The sequence below is a fragment of the Phasianus colchicus genome, chromosome 4 (genome assembly GCF_987193195.1).
Source record: "Phasianus colchicus chromosome 4, bPhaCol1.hap1.1, whole genome shotgun sequence".
Lineage (NCBI taxonomy): Eukaryota > Metazoa > Chordata > Aves > Galliformes > Phasianidae > Phasianus > Phasianus colchicus.
In genome coordinates, this window is record NC_143439.1 from 37627476 (window position 1) to 37646325 (window position 18850).

The following is an 18850-nucleotide window of genomic DNA, read 5'->3' on the forward strand; positions in this document are numbered from 1 at the left end:
TGCTGGTTCTTCTCATGCTTTTCACGTCCTTTTCAGCAGGGCTGCTCTCAATGAGTTCTTCTTTCAGTCTTTACACATACCTGAGATTGTTTCAACCCAAGTGCAATACCTTGCTTTTTACTATTTTGTGTAAGGCTATAGTATTAGCATGTAAGATTTAGATTCTGCAAAGTCTCATATGCGTGCAAAATGTTTAGGATGCCTCTGGCATGATTCTTCTTCAGAATCCATGTGATGACAAACGACACAGAGATATTTGGCCCAGAGACAAAACTTGTGACCACCTACCCAAATTTCTTGTGATAGGACCCCAGAAAACAGGTAAGAAACAATAAATTTGTAATCTAAACCAAATCCCAGATTTGTATCTATGTGTGTAAACTGTGACCATTTCCCTGCTGTAGAAAATGCATTCCTCATCCATATAGGATTCAGATAGTAACTCCTCCATCACTAACAAAGAGAGAGAACGGGATGAATGGTAATATTGCATTCTCTTTCCACTACTAGCCACTGCTAGAAGTCCTAGAAGTCTGCTAAGGGAGTAGCACTGAAATTTCCCATCAGTTTCTATTCTAATGGGTATTAATAATCTTTCCCAATGCTGTATTTATTTGAACAGGGAAGGCTCAGATTACGATTTACTTGTTGCCTTCAATTATGGTTTTCTTTCCAAAAACTGAAGACACTGTAAGATGTGAAGATAGATTATTTTGGCAATACTTCAAGTTGATTTGCTTTTGGGAAGAAGCATGAGCTCATCCCCATTTGCAGGAGGGATTGGGCAGCACTGGCTCAGTGCTCAGATGCTCTCCAGAGCTGGTTCTTGCTGTCAGCCAAAGGGTGAGAATCCCAGCATCCCCGTGAAAACGCAGTTGCTGATGGCAGCCATCCGAGCCACAAGCAGCTATGTGTGCACCTGCCTTGTGCACTGATGTTGAAGTAGACTGTTGTGGCACTTTCAAAGCTGGTACTTGATGGCTGTGCACATCTAATTTCACTGCTGACTTCCACCCACTGGTAATAAGACAGTGCAGGAGAAGGCAGTGTAAACATTCACCATAAGGAAATATGCTGTCAGGGTGCTGTAAGTTAAGTTTGTTATTAAGTTCTTTGACAAATTGTTTCCTCACTGTTTGAGACCCTAATTGCCAGTAAACCCATTTACCTCTTTACAGGCCTCCTCTGGGGGTCTCAGCATTATTTAAATTGAGCCACATATTCCCACTCCCAAGCTAGCTGTTACTGTTGTTGACATACTACAGAAAGTGGATATTGAGGCAGGGAAATGAATGAATAATCCAAGACTATATAGAGATACTGTGACAGTGACAAAGAGACAGAAGGTCTTGATTCATAGTCCAATGATAGCTTGCATAGCTATGTAGGTTTGTTGGCAGGTAGACAAGTCAGATAAAATACACCATGCCTCCTTGATAGACTTTTTATTCCTCAATAGCAGACCTCCCCAGGAGAAATGCACAGAGGAAAAAAGTGCTGTTCTGGGAGCAAGAGAAGCATAATAACACAATTAATACTTTGGAAAACTTTTGTGCATGTAAACAATTTAAAAACAAACATGTTCAGGCCAAATTTTATCACTGGATTAACAAAGTCAAGAAAGTAATGTCACCAACAAGAGTATTATTACTGCCTCAGAAAGCAGAATTCAGAATCCAGAAATGGGAACAGTTTACGAAGCACAGAAAAAATTTTCACATATTCCCCACTTTATCTGACAGTAGCTTGCTCCTACATACCCCTTTCACAAATAGACAAAGGAAACCTTTCTAATTTTCCAGTATATCGCAGTGTGAACTGAGGCAGAAGTACTTTCTTATATCAATTAAGTCAATGGTGGTTTTTTGTGTAACCTAATGACATCTCTTTGCATTTTTGTAGGAACAACAGCACTTTATTTATTTCTTCTGATGCATCCTTCTATTACCAGTAATCTCCCTAGCCCAAAAACTTTTGAAGAAGTTCAGTTCTTCAATGGGAACAACTATCACAAAGGAATTGACTGGTAAGAAAATTAACAAAAATGAAGTATTCATTATCAAAACATGATGAATCACAATGATACAATAACAGTAGCATGTATGACATCTACATAAATACTGCATTAATTTGTTATGCTTGACATTATCAGAGAGAATGAGAATCTTATTTCTAATGATAGGACATTTAATCACATCATAGAATCATCATAGAATCATAGAATGGCCTGGGTTGAAAAGGACCACAATGATCATCTACTTTCAACCCTCCTGCTATATGCAGGGTCACCAACCACCAGACCAGGCTGTCCAGAGCCACATCCAGCCTGGCCTTGAATGCCTCCAGGGATGGGGCATCCACAACCTCCTTGGGCAACCTGTTCCAGTGTGTCAACACCGTCTGTGTGAAAAATCTCCTTTTAATATCTAACCTAAGCCTCCCTGTCTCAGTTTAAAACCATTCCCCTTTGTCCCATCACAATCCACCCTCGTAAACAGACATATTCCCTCCTGTTTATACACTCCTTTCAAATATTGAAGGTCACAATGAGGTCTCCCCAGAGCCTTCTCTTGTCCAAGCTAAAGAAGCCCAGTTCCCTCAACCTTTCTTCATAGGAGTATTGCAGTAACAATTTCCTTATTCTATTCACAACAGCAAGCACAGTTATGATGGCTGTTTTCTGAATAACATTTCTGTCTTCTCATAACTATGTATTTTGAAAGGAATGAATTATACTTTTTTTCTTCAGTGTTTTTAATTAAGTAAAATTTGCCTTCTCATGAAAAGAAGAAAAGCTCACCATAAAGATTTTCAGCTGATTCTTGTCTCATAAATTTTAAACATTGCTTTTATTGCTTTTGCTTAAGAAAAAAATTTTGTAAGGCTTTTGTTTCCATGGGGAATGACACTCCTCATCTTTGTACAAAAAACAAAATACAAGACAAACATCACATTATACAGAAACAGATCAATCTTTTCCGAGTTGTCGTGAAAAAGGAGGAGAAAGAAATACTTCTCATTCATTTTTCATAGTGTGTAAGCGAAGAACTCACACATAGATATCACAGAGTATATGGTATACTACCCAAGAAGGAGAAAGACTGAGATGAGCAGGGCTAGTGGATCAGGGCTTGGCTCCCAGCATGGCAGAGCTAAAGTGCTGTGGATACCCATGAACCAGCCCTTATTCCCTAAAAACCATGTGAGACTGTGAGTCTCTTCTCTGCAGCACCTTGCACACAAAGAAGCTGACCTTGCTGAGACCTCTTCTGGCACATTTCACTGGGATTGGCTGCTAGGCTCAAATGTCAGCTTTGCACACAGGGTAAGGTCCCACACACTTTGTTTCAGCAGAAAGTTCTTAAAAACAACCTGCCACATCAGAATGGAAGTTTCTGGAGTACTCAGCCAAACTAACAAGACCAAAAAATGCCTCCATTTGAATTCTCCAGTCTTTGGATTAAACTTCCTATGCTATTCATTTTTACTTCAAATCAATTTTCAATGGAAAAGATCATCAAAACCAAAATTTGAAATCTTGCTTTCTGAAAATGGCCAAAAGATTTGTCAGTTCAAAGGTGAAATATTTAAACAATGTTATAACTAAATGGTTTGCATTTTGAAGCTTCTCTCATTTTTTTTCTCTGGCTAAAACTGAACTGGTAAAAAATTTCCTTGTGACACTGAACTTATTAGAAAAACCCCATCCATCAAAGGGAAAACCTAATTACCTGACTTCATGGAGGATTTAGCTATTACCAGTACCATCCAAGAGCCAAAATCTTTTCCCCCTATTCCAGTTCTGGAGTGAGCTGAGAAATTTAATTTTGCTTGTTATGAATTATGTCTGAAAATCTGCTTTTTGACCTACCATGAAATGAGATGCAGACGCATATGACCCTTTTAATTCTAATTAATTTCTTTACCTTCCAGGTACATGGATTTCTTCCCCACTCCTTCCAATACCACCACCGACCTTCTCTTTGAGAAAAGTGCCAACTATTTTCATTCTGAGGAAGCTCCTAAACGAGCAGCTTCCCTCATCCCCAAGGCCAAGATCATCACCATCCTCATCGATCCATCTGACCGTGCCTATTCTTGGTATCAGGTATGGACATTGCCTTCAAGAAACAGACAGTGAAATCAACAGTGGGGGATGATGACCATCATCAGGGGAAATTTGTGCCCTTGAGCAAGAATAGGATTTATTGCACAGCATTTGCACTGTGTAAAAGTGGAAGGATGCTGAATGCCAGCTTTTGCAGTTGGCACCTGTAACACCAGTGTCATAAATGATGAAACTTCTCAGCACAGAGCTGCCACTAGCTGTAAACAAGCATATTAATCTCAATTACATTTGACACTACATAGAGGAAAAGCAATGTTCCTCGCCCAGGGAGATGCACGGGGGAAAATGAGCATGGCCTAGCTAGAAATCAGAGCTTTTTATGCTGAGAATCTGGTTCCTCATCTAGTCCTCTGTCTTGCAAGCTGAGTAATACGGAGTAGTGTACAAATATATGTAATGTCTTCTAAAGTTTCCTCCTAGCTGAAAAGAGATGTGTCTGAAGAGTAGGGTTGAGGGTTTTTTTCTTTTTGTGGAAATAAAACAAAACATTAATTTTCTAAGGAATCTCTAGAATGCTCTTTCATGTCTTTTATCATGTCCATACCTTTCCATAAGAAAGTCTGTACACTATTTTTCTAAAGAGATATTTTAGTATGCAAAATATGGTGTGATTGCAGAAATGAAGAAAATACTAAAAATGGGGTTAAAATGGACACAAATAGTGTTGCAATAAGCATAAAGTACGATATTTCTGATACTGTGGCTTAGAGCCACAATCTGCACCCTTTCTAATTTGCATCTGTATAAATGCTGATGTGAGATGTGGAGCAGTAAAACATTGGATCTCCTTTGGCCGAACACCTCATCAGCTCTTCTCTCACTCCTGGCTCCAGCATGGAGTAGACAGAGGTGCAGAGAAGAGCAGGCACAACCTCCATCTCTCACACATTGCAAAATCTGAACTGAGGTTGTTGCCTTCTGAGTGGGGAGTTATAAGATGTATTGGAAGAGAGGCTGTAAGGAGTCGTGATTTTGCTCTTTGAGGGAGTTAGAAGTACCAGAGCAATTTGTTCCTCTTTTTCTCTTTGATCATGGCTTAATCTTCAGAGTCATAGTGATGTGTGACTAAATATCTCCCATTAGCATCAGCGCTCTCATGAGGACCCCACTGCTCTGAAATTCAATTTTTATGAAGTCATTACGTCAAGCCCCTGGGCACCCTCAGAGACAAGGACTCTCCAGAAGAGGTGTCTGATGCCTGGATGGTATGCTGTCCACATTGAACGATGGCTAACTCACTATCCAGCTTCACAGGTAACTTCCAATCTGTTAGTTCATCAAAGTTTGAGAAGGTCCTGCAATGAGTATTGGCCTCATTGATAGAGGTAATGGGATGCTGCCCACTGGAACTCTTAGCCATTATGAAGTGCAGATTTGTCAATATCAGAGTATTTACCAGAAATATTTTGATTTTTCTGTCTTCTGTTGGTTAAGATGCAACAGGAAAACTCTTTGGCCTGTAGCCACATGGAGTCGACGAGTGACTTAGGACCTTCCTTCCAGGATCACCAAGGCTTCTGGGTCTCAAGAAACGAGCATCATTAGCATGAGACATTGTAGGAAGCTTTGCCAAATTCATCCAGAAAATGCCAAGGCTTTATCAAAAAAACAAATTCAATTCCCCCTGCCACTCAATTTGTTTCATAGAAAATTTCATATTTATTTGATGCTGGTAGGGAATTAGCCTTCCTCAGTAATGGAGCAGAAATTTTATCTGTTGCTTCATCTTCCTTCAGATATTTTATTGAATTGTCTTTTACAAACCTTTCCATGAACATTTAACATAAACATATAGGCCTAACCAATATCATACAATCATAGAATCATCTGAACTATCTAAACTAACTGTCCACCTACTGCCAATATTGCCCACCTATGTACCTAAGTACTACATCTACCCTTTCCTTGAATATCTCCAGGGATGGTGACTTCACCATCTCCCTGAGCATCCTGTTCCAGTACCTGACTACTCTTTCTGAGGAGAAATTCTTCCAAATTCTGAGCTTCCCCAGCACAACTTGAGTCCATTTCCTCTTGTCCTTTCACTGTTACCTGGCTGACATCCACCTCACCACAACCTCCTTTCTGGCAGTTCTAGAGATTGGTAAAGTCTCCCCTGAGCCTCCCCTTCTTCAGACTTAACAATCTCAATTTCCTTAGCCACTCCCCATAAGACTTGTGCTCCAAATCCTTCATAGCTTTGCTGCCCTTCTCTGGACATGCTTCAGGGCCTCAATGTTGGTAGTGAGGGGCCCAAAACTGAACACAGTTCAGAGCTGAGTACAGAGGGACAATAACTTCCCTGCTTCTGCTGGCTGCACTATTTCTGATACAAACCAGGATGCCATTGGCTTTCTTGGTCACCTAGACTCATTGCTGGCTGATGTTCAGGTGAGCATCAGCCAACACTCTCAGATCCTTCTCCTCCACACAGCTTTCCGGCTACTCTGCCCCAAGCCTGTAGTGTTACATGGGACTGTTGTGACCGAAGTGCAAGACTCAACCCTTGGTCTTGTTGAACTTCATCCCATTGTCCTCAGTTCACTGATTCGATCTATACATGTTCCTGTGGCATTCTAGAGCCCTCCTATCCTGAGGCAGATTGATACTACACCTTGGTGTTGTCTGCAATCATGCTGAGTTTATGCTCAGTTCCCTCATCCAAGTCATCAATAAAAGCATTTAATAGGACAGGCTCCAATGCTGACCCCTGGGGAGCACCACTCATGACCAGTTGCCAGCTGGATTTAACTCCATTCAACAGCATTCTCTGGGCCCAGCCCTCTAGCAAAGAGTGCACCTGTCCAGTCCACAGGCTGACAGCTTCTTCAAGTGAATACTGTGGGAAACAGACTCAAAAGCTTTGCTGAAGTCAAAGTATACTATGTCAACAGCATTTCCCTCATCCACTGAGTGGGTCACGCAATCATAGAAGGAGATCAGGTTGGTCAAGCAGGACTTGCTTTTTGTGAACCCATGCTGGCTAGACTTGATCTCTGGGTTGTCCCACACATACCGTGTGATCTCACTCAAGATGATCTGCTCCATAACCTTCCCTGGCACTAAGGTCAGGTTGACAAGCCTGTGATTTCCCAGATACTCCTTATGGCCCTTCTTGAAGATGGAAGTCACATTGGCAAATCTCCAGTCTTCTGGGACCTCTCTAATTGACCGGGACTGCTGACAGATGGTGGAAAGCAACTTGGCAATCACCTCCACCTTTGGTGGATTCCACTTGGCCCCATGCACTTGTGACAGTCCAGGTGGAGTAGTAGGTCTCTAATTGTTTCCTTCTTTATTGTGGGGGATTTAATCTGCTCCCCATCAAGTCACAAGACTGAGTACTCTGAGGAGAACTGGTCTGAAATATGCCTATTACCAAACAACAATTGTTTTGTGATATAAACCTAAAGAAAATGCTTTAGTGTTACATAACAGGGGCATTCTTTACCTGTGTACATGGTCCACTGTTTACATACTATATCTGCCTATTGTAAGAAAAAAATATTAAAGGGCATTTAAAGAATAAGCATGTTTGTCCTGGGAAATCTGGAGCATGCACAGAGTACCAAGTCTCCCATGCCCCATTACCTGTGTTCCTTATTCTCTTTTCTTCTGGACTGGGCTGCTGCCATCTCTCATGAAGATTTCTCTACTTCTCCTACAACAGCAAAAAGCAAATGCACACCTCTTATTAAACATGCAGGGGCACACTGACATATTTCTTGTAAAACTGGTAACCACTCATGTTGCATAGCTGTAGTGATTAATTTTACAAGACACACAACAAAATGCACTCATTCTTAATAAGGTGCGCAGAGAGTGCACTCACGGTGCTTACTAATGTGTAGTCAGTAATATGCATTCACTCAGCCTGAGCACTCAAAAACTTAATAATTCATAATAAGCCCTCATGATAAATATAAAACATGTCTGTCCAGAATAGTTATTAGCATTGCTTCTTGGTTCTCTGGGAGACTTTTGATGCATACTCTTAACATTTGCTTGAGCAGGTCAATGTACCTTTACATCACGACAATTCTAAATTAAAAAAAAAGAGAGAGAGAGAGAGACCTTTGCTAACAATTTTGCAAGACTGATGGTAATTCTGGAATAAACTACCACAATATCACTTTTGAACATTTAATTGTTTGGCTTCTGGACATTTAATTCTAAGATACAAGCATTCTGTCAATTTTCTTATTCCATGCCACACTTCCCATGGACACACTAAACCCTTGAAACATTTTTACATTCCTTCCTTATCTCTCTGACTCAGTATTCTTTGGTACTTGTGTTAGGTTTGTGAGATCTAACTCTTCCTCTGAACAAGAAGGAGATAATGTTATTCCGTTCTTTAACCTCAACCTGTTTCTAACTGACTGGCATATTTATCCCTACAGTTGCTAATTATTGATGGACAGCAGCTAAGAAGTGACCCAGCTACTGTGATGGATGAAGTGCAAAAGTTTCTTGGAGTCTCTCCTCACTATAATTACTCTGAAGCTCTAACGTGAGTCTGTTTCTTTATCATCTGCTCTATGGAATTACAGAGTAGTATATCATTAATTGCTAACAACTACAAAAACTCACAGGAAAAACAATTTTGCAAAGAAAAAAGCAATTTTTTTTAAAGTTGTATTTAAGATGCATTCAGTTTTCCCCTAACTTGAATACATATATTATAGAATTTAATTGCAAGGTTGCACACATTTTCATGTGCAAATTCTATTTCACACAACATACAGAGCAAATGCTTGCTCAGTATTTTGTATTAGGAACAGAATGAAGGCCCATGTTCACATAAAAAAATTCTGCTACCTTTGAGTGTTAAACCACAGATGCCCAAGATGTTTTCTCTGGTTCTAGTGCTGCTTTCCTAGCTGCAGTGATTAATATGTGGGTTCAGTTGATGTAAGTTGTGCATGTACAAGCTCAGCACACATTTGCAAATCACACTGTTAAGCATTATGATATCCTCCAGAAGCTGAAGACCCCCTAGTGTTAAGTCTGAAAAGATTAGTTTAAACATTTTTACCACATTTATTTAGCTGTTTAATGGCAGAGATTAGGAGAACAGCATTCAGTATGGTGGGATTCATCTGCTTGCAAAGTTTGCTTTTACTGTAGACCAAATACATCATTCCCTATTCCTTTTTCCGTAAGTGGTTGGGCCAGTTCTGTTGTCTTTTTCCCTGGCAGCAGTCAGGAATGCAGCGTGAGTGGATCTTGTCTGTACGCTGGCAGTTGGGTGCAATTATGAAACACAACTTGCAGACCTCAACCTGGGATACGGGGGAAGCTCAGATTTTCATCTGAAGCTGGAAACCCTTTGTTGCCTAGGGTGCCAGCGCTGCAACTGGAGGTGCTCTGCAGGAGACCAAATCAAGGTCCTTACACAGAGTGGAAGCCTTGTGATTGACTGCCTGCAGCCTCTGGCTTGGAACTAGTGACTGCAGCTACGATGAGCTCGGATCATATTTCTCATCCTTGCCACCCTGAGGATAAGACTTTCCCCAGAATAGGGGATTAATGGCCTATGTAGCACTTTCTCTTTGACATGTTTCAATTCCCTGCAGGAAGGCAGAGTCTTTGTGGAGGCGGTAGTGGGCTGAATTTATCTCTACCCTCCTAGTCCAACAGCAAATTGTAAGAAGCTTTTGCACGGAACATCTCTGTGTGAGGATCTTGTCATCATAAGCAGAGCTGCACTGAAGGAGTCCTGGCATATTCGTGGGCTGAGAAGCCTTGTGCCCCGATCAAGGCTCTTCCTAGCCCTTGACAGAGGGGTTGGCACAAGGGAGAACATCTGCCTTCCCTTTCTGCATACTGGCAATGGGAAAACTGCCAGAAAAATGAGGCCAGCAAGGCCCCTCTGGCCCCACACAGTTCCTTCTCCATCTACAATTTGTCTTTAGTATTGCCTCTGGTGGAAGGCTTATACTTATTTAAACTGCAGGCATGAAGTTAGAGCTGAGGGTCTGCTGCTCTTTGACTCTCAGGGACATTGCTCTGCCAAAATAGTTTTCTAGAGGAGAAGTTTTGGATTTCTGAATGTGATTTTTTAAGTCGTTAGTTTCTGAAGCGGAGGAAATACAGCTGTATTACTGGTGCTCAAACAACTGCTGCTACACATCTGCAGGGCCTTCTGCTTTGCTCTAATAATACACACCTACATGCATATTGCTTCCTTTCTGTAACTGAATTAAAGTCAGAGGAGTAACATATAGTAAAAAAAAAATGGCATCTCCTATGTTTTTGAACAGAAAAAAATGTATTGCAAAAAGTTTTATAAAATTATGCAATCGCCATTTAGAGACACTGAGAATGCAAATGTGTGATGGAAGACCACACCTCTGCAAGGATTTAGAATGGAAAATGAAAATGCGTTAAATGACGTAGTGGCTTTATCTTAGAACAGTCAATGTAATAGATAATTCCTAGTCATTACTGCCTAATAACTGCATACCACACATTTTAAAGTCATCACACAGCAGCCCATGGATCCAGTCCTGCAAATGCTAGCAAGCGATAAGTTCATTATCAATCATGAGTACATAAACATCCCATGGGAGAGCAATATTCACGTAGGGACCAGAGAACCAGCCCTTCTCAAGCTGCAGAGTGAACAGAGCAAGGAAGTACATATCACACTGGGTTGCCAGCTGGATCACCATCTCTTCCACACATCAGGACACTCTTCCTGTTGAAGTAGTAAAACCCAAATGGGAAATGAACAAATATTGCAATGACTTACTTAACACATAACATTGGTAGGAATACACTGTGATCACCAGGCAAAGTGCTAGGAGAAGGAAAGAAGTCCATAGTGTTTCATGAAGTTCCTACCTCTTTCTATTCTACTCAGTTATGTATACAGGAGCCCTGAGATTTTTGTAATAACTGGACACAGTAGGTTGAATTAAGTCTGAGATGCCTTTTCCTCTATCCAGAAAAGCCCTCTCTTCTACTATCTAAACTCACACATTCCTTTAATAATATTCAGTATGCTAAGTCTGAGGTAGAAATATTGTTTGGGGCATGGTTTTGCAGTTTTCCTTTTATGTCACATACTATATTACTTCTCCTCTTGGGAAATTAGTGCAAGCCAGCTAACGTGCTTCTGTATGCAATGAGAAGAAAGAGAAAGCCGAAGTACAAAGGATTCTAACATCAATATACCCATTTAATCAATGATTTATTTATTTTAAATTGATATAGCTACTGAAACAATTTAGGAAACAAGGATAAGACTTGCAATAATAGGCTAGGCAAGAAAAAAAAAAGGTGAAGAACGTTCACTCTTCTCCAGAAATTAGTTCTGTACAGCAGCAAATCACAGGTATGCCCATGTTATATGGACAGATCCAGGGCAGAAAGGTAGTCTGTAACTAATTAACTCCACGTTCCAGACAATTATACTTCATCCTTCTCAAACATCTGCTGAATAGCAGAAACGAACGTTTTCAGTGCCTTATGCATGCTGCAAGTCCCACTGCAATAAATTCAAAACTTAACACTGTGTGTTGTTCATTCCTTAGTGAGTATGTGCTTTAATGTCTTAATCTAAGATTCCTATATCTTTGAATTTTAGACATCAAAATCAAATTGCATATTTCATGTAATATTGTTAAGGCAATGTTTATATTTTAATCCCTTCTTTGGAACGGAAGTGATACTTAGGCCTAATGATATGGAACAACCAGCTTCTCAGGTGGAGTTCAATTACCAAGAAGAAAACAGACATTCTGTCAGACAACATAAGCACTACTTATTTCACTCAAAAAATCAACATAAAACATTTTTATATTGGATTTCTTATCATTACATAGTCCAATCACACACTTTACTTTAGAAATATACTTAAAGATTGAGTCTGTGTCTGTCAAAGTCTGCAAAATATATCAGATTGCTCTTTTTAACCTCTTTCACATTACTGACCTACAATATTATCAGCTCCTACTGGCCATCTGGAGCACTTTTCTAGAGCAAAATGATAATATTCTTGAGAATACAGTGTGCATACTTCCAGGAAAAGGGTTGGTCAGTAATTCTCCAACAAAGGTTTCTTTGCTCTTTGTCAACTGATCAAAATGTAAGCATTGATCCATTGATCTGACATGGATAACACCTCTGAACAAAACCAGACTACAAAATATGAGTAACAGTCTGGAAGACCTTTGAGGTTGTCCTTCAACTGGCATCCTATAGCTCTACATTTGAAACGTGCACTCTATATGCTGGGGGAGCAGAATAAAAAACAGATAGCATAGGTAAAGTACAGTGTGAAAAACTTATTGCCTAGAACCACTTTCAAAATGAATTGGGGAAAAAAAATATTAAATTCCCAAAGTTTTCATGAGAGGAAAGCTACTTCCCACTCTGTTCTCACTATTTATGTTATGTAGAGATGTTTGCAGCCATAATTGTTAGCTAACCCTGATATTATATTAGCTGTGAGATTCTTCCATAATTAAATTTTACATATAATTATAATCTTTTATAGGTTTGACCCTCAGAAGGGCTTTTGGTGCCAGTTACTGGAAGGAGGGAAAACAAAGTGCCTGGGAAAAAGCAAAGGTCGAAAATACCCACCCATGGACCAAGAGGTAAAGGCTTTACAGAGATTTACGTTAATGGTTTTTTTAATACAGGTGCTATGTTTGAATCTTAAAGCAAGCACTTTAAAAATAGTAATAATAACATAAAATCACTGGCTTGGTATTCTTAAAAACCAAAATTTTTCAATGATCTCTGAATAGTAAGAACTCCTAGAAGAGGCTCTCCCTAGGAGGCAAGCATAGCTCCCAGGCACCCCACTGCACAGCAGCACGAGCCTGCCACCATTTTCTGCAGGGTGGGCTTTCTTGTCTGACTATTTGTGTTGTTTCCCCCCTCACAGTCCCGAGATTTCCTGTCAAGCTACTACCGAGAGCACAACGTGGAGCTGTCTAAGCTGCTGCACAGGCTGGGGCAGCCCCTGCCCTCCTGGCTGAGACAGGAGCTGCAAAAGGTCAGGTAGCACACACGGGCAGGGGTCCAGCCAAGGATCATTTCCTTCACCGCAAAACCCCTGCTTCTCCGACTCACCTGTGATCGTCAGTAGAGGACCTCGTGAATAATGCTCTTTCTTTAAAAAAAAAAAAAAAAAAAACAATAGAAAAGAATAAAAAAAAACCAACAAGTGTTTATATGCACGTGCTGACAGTTATTAGCATCAACCCCTTTTGTCAGCTTCCAGGAAATAATATGGAGCTACGTGGCATTACTCTTTACCCAGAACAGGATTCGTGCATAGTCTAGTTCCTCTGTTCACCAGAAAGTACCAGAAACTGTGTGTAGGACAGATTGACTTCAGTGTTTATGACAAATTGCAGTCTGTCAGGACACAACCAAAGGATGGGAACATCTCTCGCTGGATTGTGAGGTTGGTTGACTCCTGTTGTTTTTTTTTCCATTCAATCGCACTTCAAGTTTTCCTAATATTTCACTGAGGAATTGAGCACTACGCAACCTGAGTCCCTCGTATTTATGACATATGCAGGATTAACATACTATTGTTATTTTTGCCACTAAATGAGGTAGGCTAGCTTCTTGTCTCTTTCTCTTTCTTCTTACCTCTTGCTTCTATGGGCTGATAGTTGGACCAAATGATCTTAGTTACACCATTCTTCTGGATTTGTTGTCATAACTCACAACAGTCTGTATTCTTATTTCTGTTGCACACTTTCCTGCTTCACAAGAAGATATATCCTTATTTACTGAGTTACACATATTGTTGACGTACAGGTCACTTTCATCTTGATGGGACTGCTTTGCCTCCCTGATGGTGTTCTTCATCATATCTGCTCAGTTCCTATAGCAGCTGTGATAGAGCTCTGAGATCTGAAGTTATATTAAATATTTTTTTCATAATGCCATGGGACTCCTTAAAACATTATCAAAACCATTTAAAAGCTGAACAGGCCATTAGAGAAATGTACTGACAACAACCTAATGTTGTCAATTTTCATTTTAACTGGAAAGGAAAGTTTTTGCTCTGAAGCCTTCAAAAGAAGAGGATGGGTTAGTCATTTTGGGTCTCAGTCTGAAAACTATTATAGTCTGAAAACTCTAATGACCCAAGCTATTTATTAAGTTTTTGAAAAAATCTACAAAGACCATTGAAGAACAGAGTATTTCTGTAGATTTAACAGAGTTGAATGTACAAGTATATCCACTGTGTATCACAGACACATTTATGATGAATATGTTTTTATGCCTGCATTTCTACATATTGCGTGTATCTAGATCAGGTATACACTTAGTTCCAAATACTTGGGTTTTTTGTGCCCATAAGGAAATGAAAGAATTTGTTACTAAAAATATAATATTATGAAATGCATTTTCTTGTCAGATCTGTGTGGGCAGGGTTGACAAGGCTGAGCAAAAATTGATTGGGAAACTTGAGCTGGGTAAAAAAATAACATTTAGGCACATGAGTCTTGTAACAACTTTTTCTCAAGAAAACAGAAGTTTTGCTACACGTTCTTTATTCAGACTTCCTTGTAATAGTTTCTAAACACAAGCCCTTTCAGGTGATGCATCACAACACCATTTTTGCTAGCATTTTTTGGATTGACAAGCCCAGGGGTTCCCACAGCTGTGCTGGATGCATTTTGCCTGCAAGGGCAAGATAGTGGTGGCACTTCTCACAAGTGTCCTCTGGCACCACCTGCTGACATATTTTCCTCTCACGTGTCCTTTGCTTTCCTCCACCGTTGACCAACAGTCTTCACCTGGCTCCCTTTCATGTCATTTCAGCCCGTTAATTGGTCTCACTGATACCCTGCTCCAGGTCCCTATCTCACATGATGAGCCAGCCCTGCCCTCCTTGGTTCCACACACAGCCCATGGAGTTGCATGGGAAAGCAGATGAGGTGCCACCAGCACCAAGTCTCTGTACAGTCCCTTGTGCTCCTCGTCTCCACCTCAAGCTTCACATTTTCTGCATGAGGATTCACAGAAGGGTGGGGAACAGCAGAGGGTCAGGCATTTCCTGCCACCACAGGGTACAACTTATCCAACATCAACAATCCCATGCCTACATGCATAGAGGATGACATGAATATACAGGAAAGCCTGAAAGACAAATGTTGTCTAATCTCATATTTGCTTTTAAATACTGAAATGATATTCATGTCCCACAAATGAGACTTTTACTTCATTTTACAGGTGATAGCAGGAAATAACATTCCTAGGATTCATTTCACTTAATCTCAAAGTAGATTTCTTAAATGAGTGAGATTAATCTTGCCTCTTCCTCATCAGTGATTGTTAAAGGCAACTTGTTCAGAGGGAGAGTCCAGCTGAAGAAGTATAAAGTGAGGTGAGATGAAATGTAAAATGTAAAGTGAAATATAAGACATCTAAAAGTGACTCATCATCATTTAAAAGATGAATTCATAATTAGTCCTCAATTACAAGCTGAAGAAACAAGAAAAAAGTTTCAGGATTTTTTCAAGGAAATGAGGCAAATGCCATAAAAAAAAAAAAAAAAAAAAAAAAAAAAAAAAAAAAGAGGATTTAATCTTTTCAACTCTCAATTCTGTAATAGCATCGTGTCCTTAAAACGCATTGGACTTTTTTATTTCTCATCGTTATTTTTTTAGTTTGAATGGGCTCTGCATTACCCAGAGATCTTGTGTTCCATTGAAAACTGACATTTGAAGTGACTTCATTATGTGTCACATAAAGATGAAATAACAGCATTTCAAAGTTTCATTCCTTCCACTTGTAATAGGACCCATCAACACAGAATTTCTCCAGATCAGCACATTATAGAGGAGCCTTTGTGAACTAGCTGTAAATGATCTCGATTTCTTTTATGCCTTTGATATCTCTGACCATGTAATTGTTGAGATTCTTAAAGACCAGCAAAACAAATGCAATAAAAATGAAACATTTATTCATGGCAAGGGGGCTGTAGCTCTGAAAGATAATGCTGGGACTTCGTTCCTATTCATAAGCTGCAGGTTTTGTCTCTGCAATACTTCCATGAGGTGCAAGCTGTAAATCAAGCTGAGTTTTACATCCCAAAGGCCTGGAGGGCTGCAGTTATCTTCCACTGCCCTGGAAATACTGATTCCTATATAGGTTTGAAGTAGTATTGCTGCACTAAGAACCTGACCTACTGCCCACTGGAACCAGTAGGAATCTTCCCATTAATTCCAGAAGACCCTGGCTGACCCCAGGATCTGGTTTCATCAAGCACAGTCTGTGTGATTGAAGTTTCACTCCACCTTATCACTGCTGGGAAAGCCAACGTTAGCTTGATTTCTATTACAGAGCACATTTTCTTCCTATCCTGTTAGTTGATCATTGCTATGGCATAGCTGGGGCTTCCTGACTTGCTGCCAGCCTTGTCATATCACTGCCACGAGCTGTGCACCATTCCCCACCCCAGCACCCCACAGGGTACTGTCTGATCTCCCACAGCACAGGTTTCTATCTGCTCCCATCTCCTCCATCTCGGACACGACAAATTGAATACCTCAGAGGCTGACGTGGGTGTACTACAGCAGTTTTGATAACTGAAGTAGGACTTTGGCCCTCAGAAAACCAAGTCTGTGTAATTGAGGTTCTTTTTGAGTGAGAAGCAATTAGAGTGGCATCCAAAAACTTCTAAATTATGTATTGACCTCTCAAGGTCTGAAATAAAGTTGCCAGATTAACTGCTTATAGATGTTTTCTAATAAAACAAATTTTCTCTCTGATATGGAATCAGACTGCCAAGTGTCCCCAAAACAAATTAAGATGGTGACATTATAAATTCTTGGGGGAGGAAAATGTGGAGTAATGAAAGCACTGACGGGTTGAGGCTCTCTGATGCGATAAGGCAGCAAGGACATGCCCTGAATACGAAGGCAAAAGCTGAATATTTTCCCTTCTCCTTCCATGCTTATGTTAAATTTTGAACCAGAGTAGTGCATGAAAATTACATGACAGGCAGAGCCTGTGAGAAGATGGAATATTGCTCATCTCCTGATCCATCAGCCAAGAATGAATGGGTTGCAGGGAGCTTGCTTCAGCTGAGCTGGGCCACCTTAAAGTTAGACATCAACTCCCAACTCATTATTTAGTTTCCAACAGTAGCAAATTATTTTTATAATGGGTATAAAATTGATGTTTATAATAGGTAAGCAAAATACCATCCAAATGAGTGCAACATAGGTATATAAATCAGCAGAGATTAAGTGTCCAATTTTATTGTATTTAAGTAAGATTAAGTTCACTACTATTGTCGTGAGCAACTTTGTTTGCACATGCTATTTAACTTTGCCATTTCAGCTCTCACATTAAAGTACTCACTCTCTTATTGGTAAATACTCTCTCTCTGAAAAGGCTAAAAACTCATACAGTCACCTCACTAAACTTGTCCTCATCAGTGTCGGAACATGAAAATTAGCTTTAAATGTTAGACTATCCATCATTGTATTAGCTCAAATATCTCTGGAACTGTTGCTTGAAAGATTTTATTTTAAGAAAAGCTTTCTTGCAGGAAAATTCCTATATTGTCCTTATTTTCTCTTTTTCTTTCAGTTCATCCTCTTAGTGCAACTGCAAAGGTGTGGACCTGCCTATGGATTTGTCTCCATCACTATCCTATGTAGAAAAGCTACTAAAACCAAATGAGGACTTGCAAACAACACAGATTCTGAAGTGATCAATGTTCCAGTGACTGGATAACTTTTATAAGTCTTAATATCATTTCTGTAGTATTTCAAAACAAAAGACATTCTCTTGATAGAGCTGAGGAAAAACTTCACAGTCTTGCCCAAGCCTTTTCTTTGTTTTTTTCTTTCTTGCCCCATGTGACGACAGCAAATCCAGATAAACAAGTATTTGGTGTTGAAGAAAAATAAATCAAAATGCATTTTAATCACTCAAAGTATTTTTGTTGGGGGGTGGTGAGGGAGGTCAAAGTCAATATTTGCTGGAATTGTTTTAAATAATTGATGTGAATACACCTTATTATTAGTTTTCTCACCTCTGCAGAATAAACACTTCTGATGGTGTATTGTACTCAGAGCTTTTATTTCCTCTCTCGCACTTTCTGAGCACTTTCTGCTCTTCAATGACCTCAGCAGTGAATTTGGTTTTGCATACTGACTTAGCACCTTCTCCCTTAGCAGCCTGGACACATTGGGACACACAGTGCCCGATCAGCTGCCTCCCTCCTGGCAGGCAGTATTAACTAAGTCAAGTCTGGGGTCATCAAGGGTCTTTTCCCCCTAAAATATCATTATGCTTCTATTTTTTATTATACAATATTCATTTGTTTTACAGATCTATGTCAGAATGACGTTAAATCACGTTGCGGCCAAGAATTCCTAGTGCAAACCTTAAAGAATAAAAGATTATATCTCACTAGAGCTTTTTTTGGTTAAGTGAATTAGGAGTGACACTGCAGACCAGATCTTAATATCAGTCTGGCTTCTTTCTGGATCTGGTTGATGCTTTCAGACAAGGGAGATGTAGAAGGTAAAGTTTTCAAAATATTTTCGGGCTTCAAGTCAGCTTTTCAAAAATGACTTTCAGGCCCTCAGAAACCAAGTGATTGGCTTTCTATTGTAATTATTTGTTAGCAATTGAATCAGACAGCCAGGCTCTTTTGAAAGCCTGCACAGACATTCGCCTGTCTGCTTCTTTGGATCCCAAATGCCTTTATACATCTAAATG

At 39.9% G+C, this 18850-nt stretch overlaps 1 protein-coding gene across 5 annotated transcripts in view; it reads left to right on the forward strand.

The window, feature by feature from the left end:
* Window positions 1-18194, forward strand: part of LOC116231250 (N-heparan sulfate sulfotransferase 4) — a 158138-nt gene extending 139944 nt beyond the window's left edge. For 2 of the 5 annotated variants that reach the window (XR_016466082.1, XR_016466083.1), the window contains exons 9-16: window positions 198-321; window positions 1903-2026; window positions 3934-4108; window positions 5213-5383; window positions 8533-8642; window positions 12636-12738; window positions 13032-13556; window positions 17711-18194. Coding sequence is in view for 2 of the 5 variants with exons in the window: in XM_090139214.1 (XP_089995340.1) it covers window positions 198-321; window positions 1903-2026; window positions 3934-4108; window positions 5213-5383; window positions 8533-8642; window positions 12636-12738; window positions 13032-13151 (927 nt within the window). In the remaining 3 variants the exon portion in view is untranslated. Of the gene's footprint in view, window positions 1-197; window positions 322-1902; window positions 2027-3933; window positions 4109-5212; window positions 5384-8532; window positions 8643-9472; window positions 10094-12635; window positions 12739-13031; window positions 14388-17710 lie in introns of those variants that run through there. The other 3 variants (XR_016466084.1, XM_090139214.1, XM_090139215.1) reach the window with 3 other exon arrangements.
* Window positions 18195-18850: the final 656 nt, after the last annotated feature.